The sequence below is a fragment of the Phymastichus coffea genome, unplaced genomic scaffold, assembly GCF_024137745.1.
Source record: "Phymastichus coffea isolate CEN01 unplaced genomic scaffold, Cenicafe_Pcof_1.1 PCOF00001, whole genome shotgun sequence".
Lineage (NCBI taxonomy): Eukaryota > Metazoa > Arthropoda > Insecta > Hymenoptera > Eulophidae > Phymastichus > Phymastichus coffea.
The window spans coordinates 865,969-882,528 of NW_026706812.1; the positions used below are offsets into that span (position 1 = coordinate 865,969).

The 16,560-nt window shown below is 35.8% G+C and overlaps 1 protein-coding gene across 1 annotated transcript; it reads right to left on the bottom strand.

The window, feature by feature from the left end:
* Positions 1-5,247: 5,247 nt before the first annotated feature.
* LOC131675614 (piggyBac transposable element-derived protein 4-like) lies at positions 5,248-6,793 on the bottom strand. Its single transcript, XM_058954655.1, has 3 exons — positions 6,547-6,793; positions 5,645-6,216; positions 5,248-5,574 (listed from the first exon to the last, which is right to left on the bottom strand). Exons 1-3 carry the CDS (start codon positions 6,791-6,793, stop codon positions 5,248-5,250), a joined length of 1,146 nt encoding a protein of 381 aa, XP_058810638.1.
* Positions 6,794-16,560: the final 9,767 nt, after the last annotated feature.

Consider the following 16,560-nt stretch of genomic DNA (forward strand, 5'->3'; position numbering starts at 1 on the left):
AAGGTTATGATCCTCAAAGAGATGATGTATTACGACATCAATAATTTGAATAGATGGTGTATGACAGAGCCTCTTCCATAAGCTAATTTCGAATGGTGCATTATTCATGAATACTTTCATTTTAATGTTCTTGATGATTTATTTTTTTAATACATACTCGAAGTAAATTTGGAATACGCAGAGAAAATTCGGTTTATGGCTAAAAAAGATCCATTGTTCTTTAAAGTTTGATCAAAGGCGATGGCTCAAAGCATACATACATGTGAATAGCGAGACGCATAAAAATGGTAAAAATTAGTTTGAAAAGATGCTTTTTAAGCTATTTAATAATGTAATATATGAAAAAACTATGGAGAATGAGATGAAACGCATTGATGTCAAGTTGATAAATTCGTAGGACAGGCGATATGGTACCGATGCCCTTATTGCTAGACCAAATTATCATAGCAGTGATATTTTGAATGAGAAACTGGTAGCAGTACAACTCTTGCGAACGGAAATTTTGATAAGACAAACCATCTACATTAGTCTTGCTGTCCTCGATTTGTCAAATATTCTTGTTTATCGTTTTCATAATACTGTGAACAACAAGTTCTGCAAGATATTGTATACCAACATCGACAGTCTGGCATATGCGGTAAAAAATATTGACGTGCATAAAATTATATGACGAAATATACATGAGATTGATACCTCGAACTATGCTATCCAAAATTCATTCAACACTCCAAGAGCCAATAAAAAGGTAGTACGAAAGATGAAAGATGAAAACACTGGAATCATGCTCGAGTTGGTTTGAGAAGTAAAATGTACAGTGTGAGAGTGCAGAATAAGAATCCAATCAAAAAGGCCAAGAGTTCTGTGCTGAAGGCAACAATCACATTTGACGATTACGTCAGATACTTTCGCGAAAATAAGATTTTGACACGATAACAGGAAAACATCAAATCTCGACATCATCAACTCTATAGTGCGATAGAGATAAAGATTACACTCAGCACGCATAACGATAAACGTTTTCTGTTAGCAAGAACAACTAATGAGCCCTCCAAGTCGCCGCAGGGGTGGTTCAAGTGGAAAAAGGTTTATATAAGCCAATCCTACAGTCATCCCAGCATAATCTAGCTTCAACTAGTGATCGACAATAGTTATAATTTGATCTTATTTTAAGTGAAATTGCTTCAATAAAATAATTTTTAACTTACAAAGGCGGCAATTGTATAGGATTTAACATTGTATGATATCTATCATAAAGTTGATTACTTTTTTATGATTTTTTCCAATACAAACAAATCACTTTAAAAATACTAAATGAACTATTTTATTTAAATATCCTTTACTCTACATACGAGGTCTGTCCGGAAAGTATCGGGCCTACCTTTATATTTTCGTGCTAGCTTTATCATCTGGTGGGTGGCATCCATCAAAGTAATCCCCACTTGATTGAATAACACGGTTCCATCAATGTTTCCACTTTTCAAAACAGTCTTGGAACTCACTTTTAGGGATAGCCTTAAGTACACTCGTCGCATTGTTTTCAACCGTTGTTTTGTCATCGAATCGGTGTCCTTTGAGTGGTTTTTTAGTTTTGGAAACAGCCAAAAGTCACAAGGGGCTATGTCGGGACTGTATGGAGGTTTTCGAAGCAATGCAATATTGTGTTTGCTCAAAAACTGCTGCACAATGATGGATGAATGCGCTGGCGCATTACCGTGATGGAGAAGCCAGTCACCACTTTCCCAAAAGTGCGGCCGTTTTCTTCTTACTGCATCACGCAAACGTTTCAAAATTTGAACGTAGTATTTTTTATTGAATGTCTGACCTGTTGATGTATATTCGTGATGTACAACACCTCCACAATCGAAAAAAACAATCAACATTGACTTCCACTGTGAAGATTGTTGTTTTGTTTCAGGATCATAACCATAAACCCATGATTCATCACCTGTAATAACTTTTCTAAGCACATTATCATCATTATTGACCATTTTCAGATTGTCCAGAGCGATTTCTAAGCGAATGTTCTTCTGCTCTGCTGTGAGCAATTTTGGGATGAATTTCACAGACACGCGTTTCATTCCTAAATTTTCGGTTAAAATTTCTGAAATGATAGTTTTTGGTATCCCAAGGTCTTCTTCTAGTTCTCGCAAAGTCATACGACGATCTTGTTCGATTTCAAGTCGCACCCGCTCAATATTATCTGCGGTTTTTGTCGTCGAAGGTCGGCCGGAACGAGAATCATTATCGACAGAAGTGTGACCATCCTTGAATCGTTTATACCACACTTTTATTCGTGTTTTGCTCACACACTCGCTTCCGAAGGCCTTTTGCAACATTTCAATAGTTTCCGAACTCGTTTTTCCGAGTTGAAATCAAAATTTGATGCAAATTCGTTGATCTTGTTTTTCAGTCATTTTTGACAATATCAAAATCCGACGAACGCGAAAAAGGCATTGTAAACAAAGGCACGCTGCGAATGAACTATACGTCCGGCAGGTGTCAGTAAGTAACCAATAGATTCGTGAGGCTGTACTGTTGACGTTTCTGTCCGGTAGAGGTCGCTCGAACACTATGGCGCGAAGATATAAACCTAGGCCCGATACTTTCCGGACAGACCTCGTATATCTATTTATCTATTTATCTATGTACAGTGCCGCTCACGCACTTTTACCCCCCCACGGGCAAAATCAGTCTAACTTCAAAGTTTTATATCTCTGGTAGAAATTAACGTACAGAGACGCGCGTGAGTGCGTTTGAAAGGTCTTTCGGAGAGCTTTCAAATGATATGATTCACGGTTGCCATCGATTGTTTTTTTAAATTTTGCAACAATTATGCAAAATTGAAAATTCTGAAATTTTTTTATTATTTTTGACAATTAGCCAATTTTGGAAAAAAAATCGTATGAAAATTTGAAGTACACCATTTTTTAGCTATTACCAAGCCCTATCTGAATCACTCATCAAAAATTTATTTTCGTCAAATATGACGCGCGCACGGGCATTTTTTCCTGGAAGTGACAGTTTTTTCAACATTTTTTATCTCCGTCAAATGTAACAATCGAAAAAAATTTATAGGAGAAAAAATGGTTGTTGTTTCACGTAGAATACTGCAATAATTTTTTTTTTGGTTTTTCGAAAAATTTTTTTTTTCGGTTTAAATTATTTTTCAAGATCGAAAAAAAAAGAGTTTTTTTTTATGTAATTTACGATACTTGTTATGTAGTATTATTGAATGGGTGGAAAAAAATTTTTTTTTGTGGTTTCTCATCTTTTTAGCGTACCGACTGTGAGAAAAAAAAATTGAAAAAAACCGAAAAAAAAAATTTTTTGAAAAACCAAAAAAAAAATTATTGCAGTATTCTACGTGAAAAAACAAACATTTTTTCTCCTATAAATTTTTTTCGATTGTTACAATTTGATGGAGATAAAAAATGTTGAAAAAAACTGTCACTTCCAGGAAAAAATGCCCGTGCGCGCGTCATATTTGACGAAAATAAATTTTTGATGAGTGATTCAGATAGGGCTTGGTAATAGCTAAAAAATGGTGTACTTCAAATTTTCGTACTATTTTTTTTCCAAAATTGGCTAATTGTCAAAAATAATAAAAAAGTTTCAGAATTTTCAATTTTGCATAATTGTTGCAAAATTTAAAAAAACAATCGATGGCAACCGTGAGTCATATCATTTGAAAGCTCTCCGAAGGACCTTTCAAACGCACCCACGCGCGTCTCTGTACGTTAATTTCTACCAGAGATATAAAACTTTGAAGTTAGACTGATTTTGCCCGTGGGGGGGTAAAAGTGCGTAAGCGGCACTGTATATATATAAATAAGGTTTTGAAAAACTTGGTATATTCATCTTTATTAATCCAACTATTGTGTGAATTATCGAATCCTAACCACTTTACAAATACTTGAATTCCACGCTATTTTATAACTTTCTCAACAAGATGTGACGGGTGATGCTATCGTAGATATCGCTCGCCCTGTTCGTCTCTCTCTCTCTCTTCCACGTGCTTTCCGTTTCGCCGCTGTCACATCGACATCTTGGTAGTTCGAACCAAGTATCGACGCTCGATGTGTCTTTGTTTCAGGTTTAACCCTTTGAAGCACAGTGTCCATCCTGATGGACACATTGATTTATTGCTTCTTTTGCCATTTTAGAACAACATTATGGATTTCAACAGGGTCTTTTGCATTCTTTCAGTTCATTAATAGTTCAAAAACATAATTTTGCAGTTGAAATCAATATAATGGGTTATTTTTTAATATTTTTAAATGAGCAAAGAAGAAAAAAATTGAATTTTTGGGGCGAAATTCATTATTGACACGAATAATGAGAGTATCCCTTTCAAATTTGGTATACAAAGGTTTTTGGGGTCGCTGAATAATAATTTGACATCAGAGTTCAAAAATTGTGTATCCAAGATGGCGGATCTAAAATGGCGGGCAAGAAGATTTCCTATATTGATACCAATACTCTAAAATTCATATCTAAAGGGTTTTAGGGGTCGCAGATAACGATTCTGATATCAGGTTTCCGAAATAATGCTTTCAAAATGGCGGATAGGTATATTTTTATATTGGTTTGAATACTCTCAAACTCATATCTAAAGTGCCTCAATCTCAGTGATAATCAATATCATACTAGTTTTCTGAAATTCTGCAGCCAAGATGGCCAAAGGATATGATTGATGTACATGCTTATTTGCATGACTTGAAAGTATAATATCTCAGAATAGTGTATACTTCTTTCACTCATTCTCGACATTACCCGGAGCTTACGACGAGGACGTGATGAGTTCAAGCTCCATTTAAGTTTTTTTTTGTATTTTTCATATTTTATATTTTTTTTGTATATTTTATATTTTATATATTTTTTTTATTTTTTATATTTTATATTATTTTTTATTTTTTATATATTATTTTCTGCATTTTTTATGTTTCATTTTCTGGGTTTTTATTTCCTCTTTTCCTCCATTCTTCCTGTAGGAGGATCCCCTTTGCATTATCAATAAATTTGTACTGTAATATTGTTACTGAGTATTCTTTGAAATTAGACATAAAAACATGTTCTTCATACAACCAGAGCAACAAAACTCATTACTGTCTATATGTGATGTTTTTGAAAACAATTTCTTTCCGGTAAAAGACACAGAGGAACATTACAAGTACTACAAATCCATCTCGTCTTCTATGGCTTATTTCTTGTAGAACAGTGGTTAAATCTTTTATATGTATCTGAGACTTATGGCATGTGAGCAGCATTAGAAAGTCTCTTTTCATCAGGTACTTTGATTTTTGCATGGCTTGGAGTATTTGGTGCTGTTCTTTTCCTACCTTTTGGAGTTGGGATCTTATGTACCACCAATTGTTCTACCAATCTCATTCGGAATTTTTTCAATGACAAAAGTGGTTTGATTTGTTTTTCCTTGTATAAAATGAATCCGTTACATATACAGAGATCGATGAAGTGCCAAAAAATTCTAAACCACCATTTTTTGGACTTACGATCAATCTGGTAAGTAGATATTGCACGATCCGCATAGTCGACATATCCCATGTGTGTTATAGTCTGAACACAAGACAGGACTGTTGACAGGAGTTAGAGTACCATCTTTTTGCCTCCGATTCACAACAGTTACTTCGGTAGGGTCGTGAAAATTGGATAAAAAGTATACTGGTTTTTTATCCATCCACTTTATCCATGTGAGTCCTGATGTCGAGGTCTTGTATTCGTACTCTCCAATAACCATTTTTTTATCAGACTTATTACTTTTGGGGAGATTCGCGCGATTAGATCGTACTGTGCCACATGCAAGGATGTTATCTTGTTTTAGAGATATTAGAAGCTCTACTCCTGTGAAAAAATTATCAAAATACACCTGGTGATTATGACCAACAAGGTCACGTGTAAGATCACGAACCACACGTGCTCCTAATTGTTTTTCAGGACTATCTGTTTTGCCTGTGTAGATCTGAAATTGACAAACAAATCCCGATTCATCTGCTCGGGTCCAAACTTTGTAACCACGTTTAGTTGGCTTGGCTGGCATATATTGTTTCATGCTACTCCTCCCCTTGAACTTGATCATTGATTCATCAATAGCTTGGTGATGGCTTGGTTTCCAGCATTCTCTGAATGTTTCAGAAAGATTGTGGAGAAGAGATCTTAGTTTATACAATTTATCGTATTCTGGATCTCCTTTTGCTGGTTCTTTTGAATTATCATTGATATGCAAATGAGACAAAAAAATCCAAAGCGATTCACAGTCATCAATGAAGAAATATATGAATCATGGAATTGAGGGCTATTAGACCAATAATCCCGATACGAAGGTAACTTCTTGTAACCCATATGGATATTGATCGCTATGAAAATTTTCAACTCATCTTTGGTGATATAGATCTCCTTTTGACTTCTTTTGAGAAATAATCAAATTTGTTTGCTCTACAATAACATCTAATAGAGACTCAGGGAACAAACAAAGAAATATATCCTTTGGAGAAGACGCGGAGTCAGGGATGATGGGTCCGTGACTCCTACTGAAAGGTAAATCAGTCTTTGGAATACTCGTCGATCTCCAAATTTCACTTTTATTTGAATCTGTAGTGGTTGTTTCGTCGTCAATTTCTTCTTCGTGTGCCTCATCTTCGAGAAGATTGTTGATTGAAGGGGCAACATGATCTACTCTGCGATCCAATACCTCATCTTTATCATTAGAATCGCACAACCCATCAACAGACTCTGAATGACTAGGAATTTCATTCACAATTCGCCTTCTTCTCCCCATGGTTACAAAATAAATCTCTTCTAAATTTATTGATATAGAAAATATGAAAATTGAAGAGTACTACGTAAAAATTGATTCCTAATTGGCGGGAAAAAATTCCCGTAAAACAAGAATATTATGAACACAAATATACAAAACGCCTATTTTGCTCTTCAACTAATATAGTGAATCCACTCCGGTCTTTTAGTCAATGAGTGTCAACAAACATATGGATGACTCCAGAAGCAAAGAGCCGATCTTTATTTATTTTTCGTAGGTCGGGGGTTAAGGGCCTTTTGGCGATTTGTATGAGCACCAAACACTTTGTATTGAATGTACTCTCCATGGGTCTGAGGGCCATATATATATATATATATTTTTTTTTTTTTGAGAGATTCATTCACCTAATCAGAAAACAAAATACTAGAATATTTGAAACAGAATACTAAATTATATTATCAGATTTGTTATCTGCACGACCGAAAACCCTTAGAAATTACGTTTCATGAAAATGAAGTCCCTAAAAATGAAATTTGATATCCGAATTTTTGGATCCGCTATTTTGGATATATTATTTCGGAAATCTGATATCAGATTCGTTATCAGCGAGCCCTAAAAGCCTTTACATTGAATTTTGAAGTATTCAGGCCAATATAGAAAATAAATGCCTGTCCGCCATTTTGAATTCACCAATTTGGATACATCATTTAGGAAACCTGATGTCAGATTCGTTATCAGTGACCCCTAAAACTCATTAGTTATGAATTTTAAAGTTTTCAAGCGAATATAGAAAAAAATCTATGTCCGCCATTCTGAATCCGCCATCTTAGATGCAAAATTCGAACAATCTAATGTCAGATTCATGATCAGCGACCTCAAAAACCCCTATATATAAATTTTCATCTAAATATCCTGGAGAGAAAAATGTATGCTTCAAAGGGTTAATTACAGATCGGCATCGATAGTTGGAGTGGAAGGAAATGAGTTCTTCCTAGAGGAGAAAAAGAGAGAGAGAGAGAAATAATGTCGCCAACGTGATCCACACATGCGTGCGTAGCCGGCGGCGCTTCTGTTGTACATCATAACCCGAAGAAATGGCGACAAATCAAAGTTTGCGAAAGGCTGTAAAAAGTTGAATTTTACGCTAAAAATTTTTTAGGTTCAATAAGTTTGTAGAGCTTAAAAATTATTCAAATTGTATTTTTTTATTTTTTTATAGCTCAAAAATTAACCGAGATATCTCAAAAATACCCAAACCGATACTATGGCGTCCCATCTTCCCTATGGTGCTCTAGGGTTCAGAAAAGGATTAGGTATGGTCATAACTTTTTAAGGCGAAAAAATATATCGAGTCCGAATTCCAATATCGTCGAAGGCATTTTTTCCATGCTTACCTGACAGAGCTCTTTGAGTTAATGCTTGCTCAACTAGGTATTCTAACCTTTTATTATATTTATAGCTGCAGAAACTATTTAAGAGTTTGTTATCTTTGTACAGAGAAAGGCGGTTTTTCGAAATTGTAACTCGGCCCGAGATTATATTTACAAAATTATTTGCGAAAAGAAAGGAAGACACGTATGCTCCAATTTGTAATCAACCTACTGACCGTGTAGATTGTGAAGTTTGCGTGCATGAGAACTTGGAATCAAAAAAAGAAGAGGGAACCCGATAAATGACGTTGTAAATTTAAACAATAAAAATGAATTTATTGCCGGTTATTTACAAAATAAAAATATATAAAAAAACACGAAATCGAAACAAAAATATAACTCACCAATACCGCGTCTTACATGGTGATCTGTCGAGAAGTGTCCACGAAGGGTGGAAGTCAACCACTACGGGCTAGCATGAGTGCACGCTTGTGCAGCAGTGAGCCACTTTATCTGTTCCTTCAACTCTCCCTCCATGTCAGTCTTTACACCTAAAGCCAGGTAAAATCTGCGCCATTCCTCACTTCCGGTTGCATCAAATCAGCATCTTAAAGAAACAAATCGGATATGAGTATTCCACTCAAGCAAACAGGTTTTTGTCCACCTTGGCGTTAGCGCGTACAAACAAGGAGAGGCAGCGGACAAAGTACAAATCGCAACAAAGCCGTTTTGCCCGTCACATATTTTTTAGAAATATCTTTATATAAAGTTTTTGTTTTTTATCATTAACGCTATTTGAAAGTGGAAAAATTGTGATGCTTTAACCTTTGATATGAAAAAATAAAGAAAAAGGAGTAAAAAATAAGAGTTCTTATTTTGAAAGTTACCAAATTATATTGTGACGCTCGTCTTAGTCATAGCTATATTTCAATTCCATTACTGTTTTCACGATCTAAATCTAAGAATTATAATTGTTATTCATTTTATTCTTTATAGCTCACGGAATTCGAAATGAGATTTACAAAAATTAAAGGCGTTCTGTTCAAATATGTTTTCTTGAAGCTAAGCAACTTTTGTCTGCAACATTTTCCACTAACTCTAACCACTTTCGAGAAATCTTTCTGGAAAAGTTAAAATGGTTACCCTGTATTTTCAAAATACTTGCTTTAAAACTTTGCATTCACGAATTTTAACAACTATCCTCTAAAAAATCATCAGTTTTTATATAATTGTAGAAATTATATTTCAAAAAAAATTTTTTTTACTTGTACGAATCTGGTTTTTTTGACATCTTTTATTTTGAAAAGGCTATTACAGTTATAATCCAAGGAAGAAATAAAATGAGCATAAGTACAAACATATTTCTGATGAACTTGAGCATAGCTGATCTATGCGTACTTCTAATATGTACTCCAGCAATTTTAGTGGAAGTCACTGCAAGTCCAGAAATTTGGGTATTAGGTGAAACTATGTGTAAGTATTCAATATTATGTACGACAGATTTCACTCTCTCTCTCTGTTTTTCTGTCTTTGTCTCTGTTTCTGTCTCGGTTCCTGTTAACCTATATTGCTTACTCGCAGTTGCCTATATTTTTTGATTAATCCTATTCTCTTTTATTTTCTCTTTCTTTCTTCCTTTTTCTTTTTTCATTACATGTTTCTGCTTTTTTTTTGTAACTGTTTATTTTTTCAATATTATTGTTACATCTCACGCAACGGCCGCGGATTGACAATAGTTACTCAATTGCGACTGTCTCTTTTCGGTCAACGCGTAAGCGTTTACCACGGGTATGAGACTAAGTAAGAGCAGGCTGGTAATCAAACTAAGGCGGTTACTAGAAAAATAACGATTAATAGAAATAGATTTATCTGAAGATTGACTCGTTGTATATCTCGTATTGCAGAATCCAGGGATGGAATGTAGCTGTATTAAGTAGACGCAAGACCTTTTCTAAGTTAGAATAACTGAGAAGTGGTATTTTACTTTAAATATTTATTAATCAGAACAAGCGATACAGAGACTTCCGGAGTGGAGTGCTAGGTTCACTAACAGGCGCTCTCTCATCTCTTTTATAGGGCAAAACATATTAAATTAACCTATAAAGGGTTACAGCCATAAGGAGAGTGCACATCACCAAGAACAAGGTCAGACTTAAATTAGGCATTATTCTAATTTAAGAAATTACCCCTCCATAAAAATTTAAATTTCCCGCTTTTATATAGCCTGATCTGTTCCCGACGTCACACGCCCGCCCCTGAAGAATAGCGACGCAGGGCTCTCGCAAGTTATACCCACTATTATTCGTTGTACAATGTGTTACAAATTTTATTTGAAACGCTTCCCGACACAATAATATTAAACAATGATCTATTGACGTACCTTGTAACAGGCTGCCGTTTAACCGTTAACCTATTAAACCTATTTGTTATTTCGGTCAAACGACGCCTTGTTATCTACGTGCCGAAAGCACGTCAACCTACCTTGTCCGGGAGTGCGCCTGCGCAGAGTTCCCTCGCCAATCCGAGTTGGGTTCCCCAACTCGCCACTTGGCGGCGCTGTCGCTCTTGGTTAGTAGCGCTCCTACGGCCGGTGCTGGAAACTCGGTTCGCTATGCGCTTCTATCAATATCCGCGCGATCCGTGCTACGCTACCGGCTTATTCGAATTGAATGTCAACAAACATGCATCCCGGACAAAGGAAAGACAAAGCAATAACTCGATTAGGAATAACTACTGTTCGCTTTATTAGATTAAATCTGATACACGGGGAATTTGCCGAGAGACTTGCGCACGCAAATATAATTGACAATAGGCCTGGGTGGGAGAGAGAGAGAGAAAATCGCGATCGCCGCGAACGCGACTAACCGCTCGCACGCTATAAATCATTTCTTCGCGCACGCTGCGCGGAATCGCACGCTAACAACAATGTAGAAAGTTGTGCACCTACCGCGAGATAGAATAGGATACGGTGACCAACCGTATCCGATACACAAGTCGTTGATTAACTGCTCCGCCGCTCGCTGCACTGCCGCTGTTACTGTTGTTGTTGTTGGTGGTGTTGCTGTTCTGCCCGCTATGCGTTCCTGCCGGGATTGCTGGTACCGCTGAGGTTATCGTCGAGGTCACTCTCGCAGCGATGCTCGTTGCCACCGCACTCGCCTCGCTATGCACGCACCCACTACAGCACTTTCCACCGGTAAACCCTGGCTTTCTGGATCTCACTCAAGAAATGTCCAATGTGTTAGTAGCACGAAACCGTAGAGAGAGTCTAGCCGGACTGAGTGACACAGTCATACTGGCTACTGAACTTTCCCCTCCCGGTCATTGCCCCTACGGGCCCTCTCTCTCTCTCGAACCGATCGCGGCTATTCTACTCAGCCGCTCATTAACCTACGCGAGTCGAACGATTTTCGGTAATCGTTGCAACCTCTAATAATGTTCCAATAAAAGTTTTCATTGAAACAAAAATAATTGATTTTATTATTAACTGTATATACAGGGTGTCAATTAAGTCCTCGGACGCCTGAATATTTTCTGAAGTACTTCAGTTCTTCAAAAGGTCAAGGTCATTCCTTTAGTAACTTTCAACGCGGAATCCGATGGTGACCTTGGATTTGACCTTGAGATTGACCTTCAAGGTTATTTCAAGGTCAACTTTTTTTTTTTAAATGGGAACCCCTATTTTTGACAACGGCAATCGAAAGAGCGGAAAATTTTACGTCCAAAACGGTATTTTTAAATTTTTTTTCATGGCCTTGAGAAGGTCGATTTAAGGTCAAATGCTTCTAAAACTGCCTAAAAGCGTTTTTTTAATTTTTAAGATATCGAAAAATGACCTCTACAAAATTTGTTCAGAACAGAGTGGGCCACCGAATGCACCAAAAACCTTTGACCTTTAACCTCATTTTGAAGGTCATTTCAAGGTCGAAGTGTTTTTTGTAATGGAAACCCCTATTTTTGACCCCGGATTCGCATATAGCGCGAAATCAGAAAGAAAGATTCAAAACGCAGTGAGTGGAAAAAACTTATCCGGCAAAAAAACTGTACCTATGTCTCTGCTTGCTCCTCATTTAAAACAACTTGACTTTCGGTTTGGATAACCCGTTACTTTATTATTCAAACAATCAAAGGTCAAAGATAAGGTCACTGTAACATACTCTCAGTAGAATTTAATAAATTTAGCCCGAAACATTTTGTAAATGTTTCGCGAATAATATTGGATCTAAATTTCACATGACCTTAGCGATGAACGTCGTGGATCAATCGAAACTCAACATAATACCTTATCCAAACGTCGGATTTCGCGCTATGTGCTAATCCGGGGTCAAAAAGAGGGGTTTCCATTACAAAAAACACTTCGACCTTGAAATGACCTTCAAAATGAGGTTAAAGGTCAAAGGTTTTTGGTGCATTGGGTGGCCCACTCTGTTCTGAACAAATTTTGTAGAGGTCATTTTTCGATATCTTAAAAATTAAAAAAACGCTTTTAGGCAGGTTTTAAAGCATTTGACCTTAAATCGACCTTCTCAAGGCCATGAAAAAAAATGAAAAATACCGTTTTGGACGTAAAATTTTCCGCTCTTTCGATTGCCGTTGTCAAAAATAGGGGTTTCCATTTAAAAAAACAAAGTTGACCTTGAAATAACCTTGAAGGTCAATCTCAAGGTCAAATCCAAGGCCACCATCGGATTCCGCTTTGAAAGTTACTAAAGGAATGACCTTGACCTTTTTCAGAACTGAAGTACTTCAGAAAATATTCAGGCGTCCCGGGACTTAATTGACACCCTGTATAGTGTATATGTGTATATATATATATATATATAATTTTATTTTTTTATTGAAAAGCATTGTGTACATTGATCATATAATGTCTTGTGAATTTTAAACTAATTTTTTAACATCACCACTAATTGGATTATATTGTACAATACGATCGTGTAATATTAAGCAGTAGACTGCAGTATCTTCAGGAAAGTTGGTCCGAGTTTCAAATTCTAGGCGAACATCGACTGGAGCGCTTTTTAATGTTTCATTTTGTTTGGAGCAGTCTATAACTATTAACGGCACTTTATTAATGAAATTCTTTTTATTGAGTAACGGCTCGTTTTCTTTACCATAGTAAGCGTTTTGAAAATTAGTATACATATCGTAGAGAACAGTAAACTGATTGTGATTGATATTTAAATTGAGATTTCCATACGGATAGCATTGTGAATTGAACTTTTACGTTTAGTTTGAAAAGCTAAAATAACAAAGCGAGACTTTTCCAATTGATTGGAAGTCTTAACACTCCAAACATGCTTTGATGTACGAGGTAATTTTGGATACTCATACATTTCCCAAGTACGATAACTCACAGTAATTGCACGATCTCGTCTAATCTGATTGAGTAATTTGATTTTTTCTTTGTCTGCAACCATCACATATGGCATCAACCATTCAACCTTAGTTAAAGTAATTTCTGATTTTTCTGAAGCATCAGGATTCCTTACTGGAATACTTAAAATAGCATTCAAATCATCTTTTGATCTTGTGAGAATAAGTTCATGCTTGACATTGACTACAATTTTCCGATAATCTTTAGCAAAGCCCAGTAACATACTGAGAGGGATAGTCACATCAAAAAAACCTTGAGCGTTACGCATTAAAACTTCTTTGTTATCACCATCCATCCGGCATTTTCAGCGGTAGAGCTTTGACGTGGATTGAGTGAATGCCAATTTTTCACGAGGCTCGTTAAGCCTATATTTTCCACTTTATCAATTTCAATAGCATTTATTTCATATCGTATTTCCTCGAACAAATGACAGAGGGCGTTGTTGACTAATAAAGTGTTCTCCACTGGCATAGTACCGTCCGGCTTGGTCAACCGACCACAAATATGAATCATACTGCGTGATGGAAGCAGAGATGTTGAATTGCTATATGGATTTCATCACTATTATTGAAATATGATAATGAATAAGGCTGATGCGTATGAACTTCATAATGAGCTATAGACTCATCGAAAGCGATACCTGAATGAATGTCTAGAATTCCCTCCATATTATTGTTGTTGTTTTATACAGCACACTAATATGCACAATATTTTCTTCCACGATTTTCTACGACTTTCAGTCTCAAGCTTTTCAGGAATTGTCTGTTCTGAGGTGTGAGCTGTCTGATAGCTCGCTGTTGACTGGTTGTTGATTGACATTTTAGTCTCTTAATATAGCCTCGACCGGACTTTATATTGTAAATGATACCCATTACTAAGATATAGTCTTTATATGTACTCGCACTGTGATGACTTCTCCTCGAAAGTTAACTAGGTTTCCGTCTTGATCAACTATACGAATTTGAAAATGAACAATGCTCCTCACAGCGACTGGAAGGTAAATGACTTGAGAGGGAACTTCTATAATCTTATATCCAGGTGGGACTGCTGGGAAAAATTCATGTATAGTATGTACTTTGCGATCGTTTATGTAAGAGCCTGTAGTAATATTACACTCTACACGTAAAGCGTTGACTTTGAGAATAGTGACGGGTAAGTCAGAACTATGTGTTTCGTTTTCAACGAGCGCACGTCTAGTGAAGCCTAAAATTGATCCAATAGAATCTTCTGGTTCAAAATATATTTTTTGACTGCACTGCATGACACTAGGTAAAGTATTATTATTTGATTTCAGGCTAAACGATATGCCTTTAGGTGCTAATGCTTCTTTGAGAAAGCTTTCAATATTTTTTATTAAGTACATACCAGTCGGTAAAGTGATAGCTTCTTGACTTTCGATGTCAAATTTATTATAACCAACGTCAATGTTTGGTATTGAATTAAATGTTAATAGCTCAACTAGACCAAGAACGTATTTTTTGTTTGGTATCAATTCGATCGGTGGAAAATAATATGATTCGAGTACGGATGATGTTCCCGAGAGACTCAATGTCAGTGTATTCTCCATGACAGATTCATGTCAAATGATAGTCATTCTTTGAATGAGTATTTTATATACTAGTCGTCTTTTCTATAGTTTGTTTAAAAGAAATTTGAGACAAAGATGGCCGCAATTATATGTATTAAAATCTTGATATCTAATATAATATAATTGTACATGATTCTATTAACTTTGAGATAAAGCAACAGATCTATAGGTGGTTGTAGATTACCAAAACTATCAAAATACATAACCTCATCACCTTTCTTTTTATATGCCACCCAATTAGTACCTGGTCCACGTTTATCATCTAAATTTACAATAGCTGTCTCTTTATATCGTGGTCCATCAGCTGGCAGAGCATTACGCATGAAAACATCTCGAAAATTTGCAATTTTTAGTATTTTAGCATATTTTCTTATATCATGATCTGTCAGTGCTTGATTAGGTAAAATTATTTGGAGCTTTTTTTTTAAACCTTTTCCACTTGAATATGGTTTCAGATGAAGACCATAACCTTTACGATATGGTTTCAAATAAAGTCCTTTGCATGAAACTTTTAAACCTATGGTTGATCCCTTGAAGAAACTCGTAGAGGCAACTACTGATAAAAGTAATGCTACTACTGTTGAACAGCCAACGAAAAAGAAAAAGAAAATCGAGTTCGATAATGTTTTCAAGTCAGAAGTAGCAACTGACACTCCCTACAAATCTAGATATTTTAATAGTACTGCTAATGAATTAAATTCTACATTACAACCGCTTGATACTACATTTGAGTCTGCTATTTCTATGATGATAATGATTATGATCATGATGAATCATCACTTGATACAATTGCTATAAATTTGAACAAAAGTAGTTCAAATGTAACTACAGAACAGAGACAACAGCTATTGGATGATTCGATTATAGGAAACTATGTTTGACTATCGCATGAACCTCAGCAGAAAAGTAATTTAGACAAGACATTTGGTGTTCGCTTACATGAAAATACGTATGTCATAGGCAATTCTCCAATTTCCTTCCAAAACGATAATGTGACTGTGAATGATAAAGCATACAGCAAGACGCTTGGTTTAATGGAACTTCTCTTTCGTAAAGAACCTGATTTTAAATTAATCAGTTCATTGGATATTGAAAATTATATAAAAATTCTCGAAATCACTAACGCTCATCGAAAGAGATACGAAACAAATGGAGAATATCGCAATAAGCATGTAAATAAATTCAAAAAGTATATTGGTCCAAATTTATCTTTGAGCAGTAGCGCTAAGAAGCGAAAATCGACTATTAATGGAAGAGGTCTTTTTCCTAACTATAAAATAGCTAGAAAAGGAACGTTATTTGATTATGAATATTGGAATGATCCAAACGAGCTCGTTGATCGATTGAGATTGCTTATTGCCGAACAAACCGCCGGTAATTCTAGTCATGTTAATGAAATTTATTCAATTATTGAAGAATTACGTGAAGCTGGCTAGATATATTAAGAGAATCC

What these genes read in the sequence shown, in the direction of transcription:
- LOC131675614 (XM_058954655.1), bottom strand. Translation starts at nt 6,793, where the DNA reads ATGGGGAGAAGAAGGCGAATTGTGAATGAAATTCCTAGTCATTCAGAG. An exon ending in AAAGACTGATTTACCTTTCA is followed by an intron (nt 6,217 to 6,546) that starts GTAGGAGTCACG and finishes ATAATTCAAAAG; the next exon opens with AACCAGCAAAAGGAGATCCA. An exon ending in ATTTTCACGACCCTACCGAA is followed by an intron (nt 5,575 to 5,644) that starts GTAACTGTTGTG and finishes TCTTGTGTTCAG; the next exon opens with ACTATAACACACATGGGATA.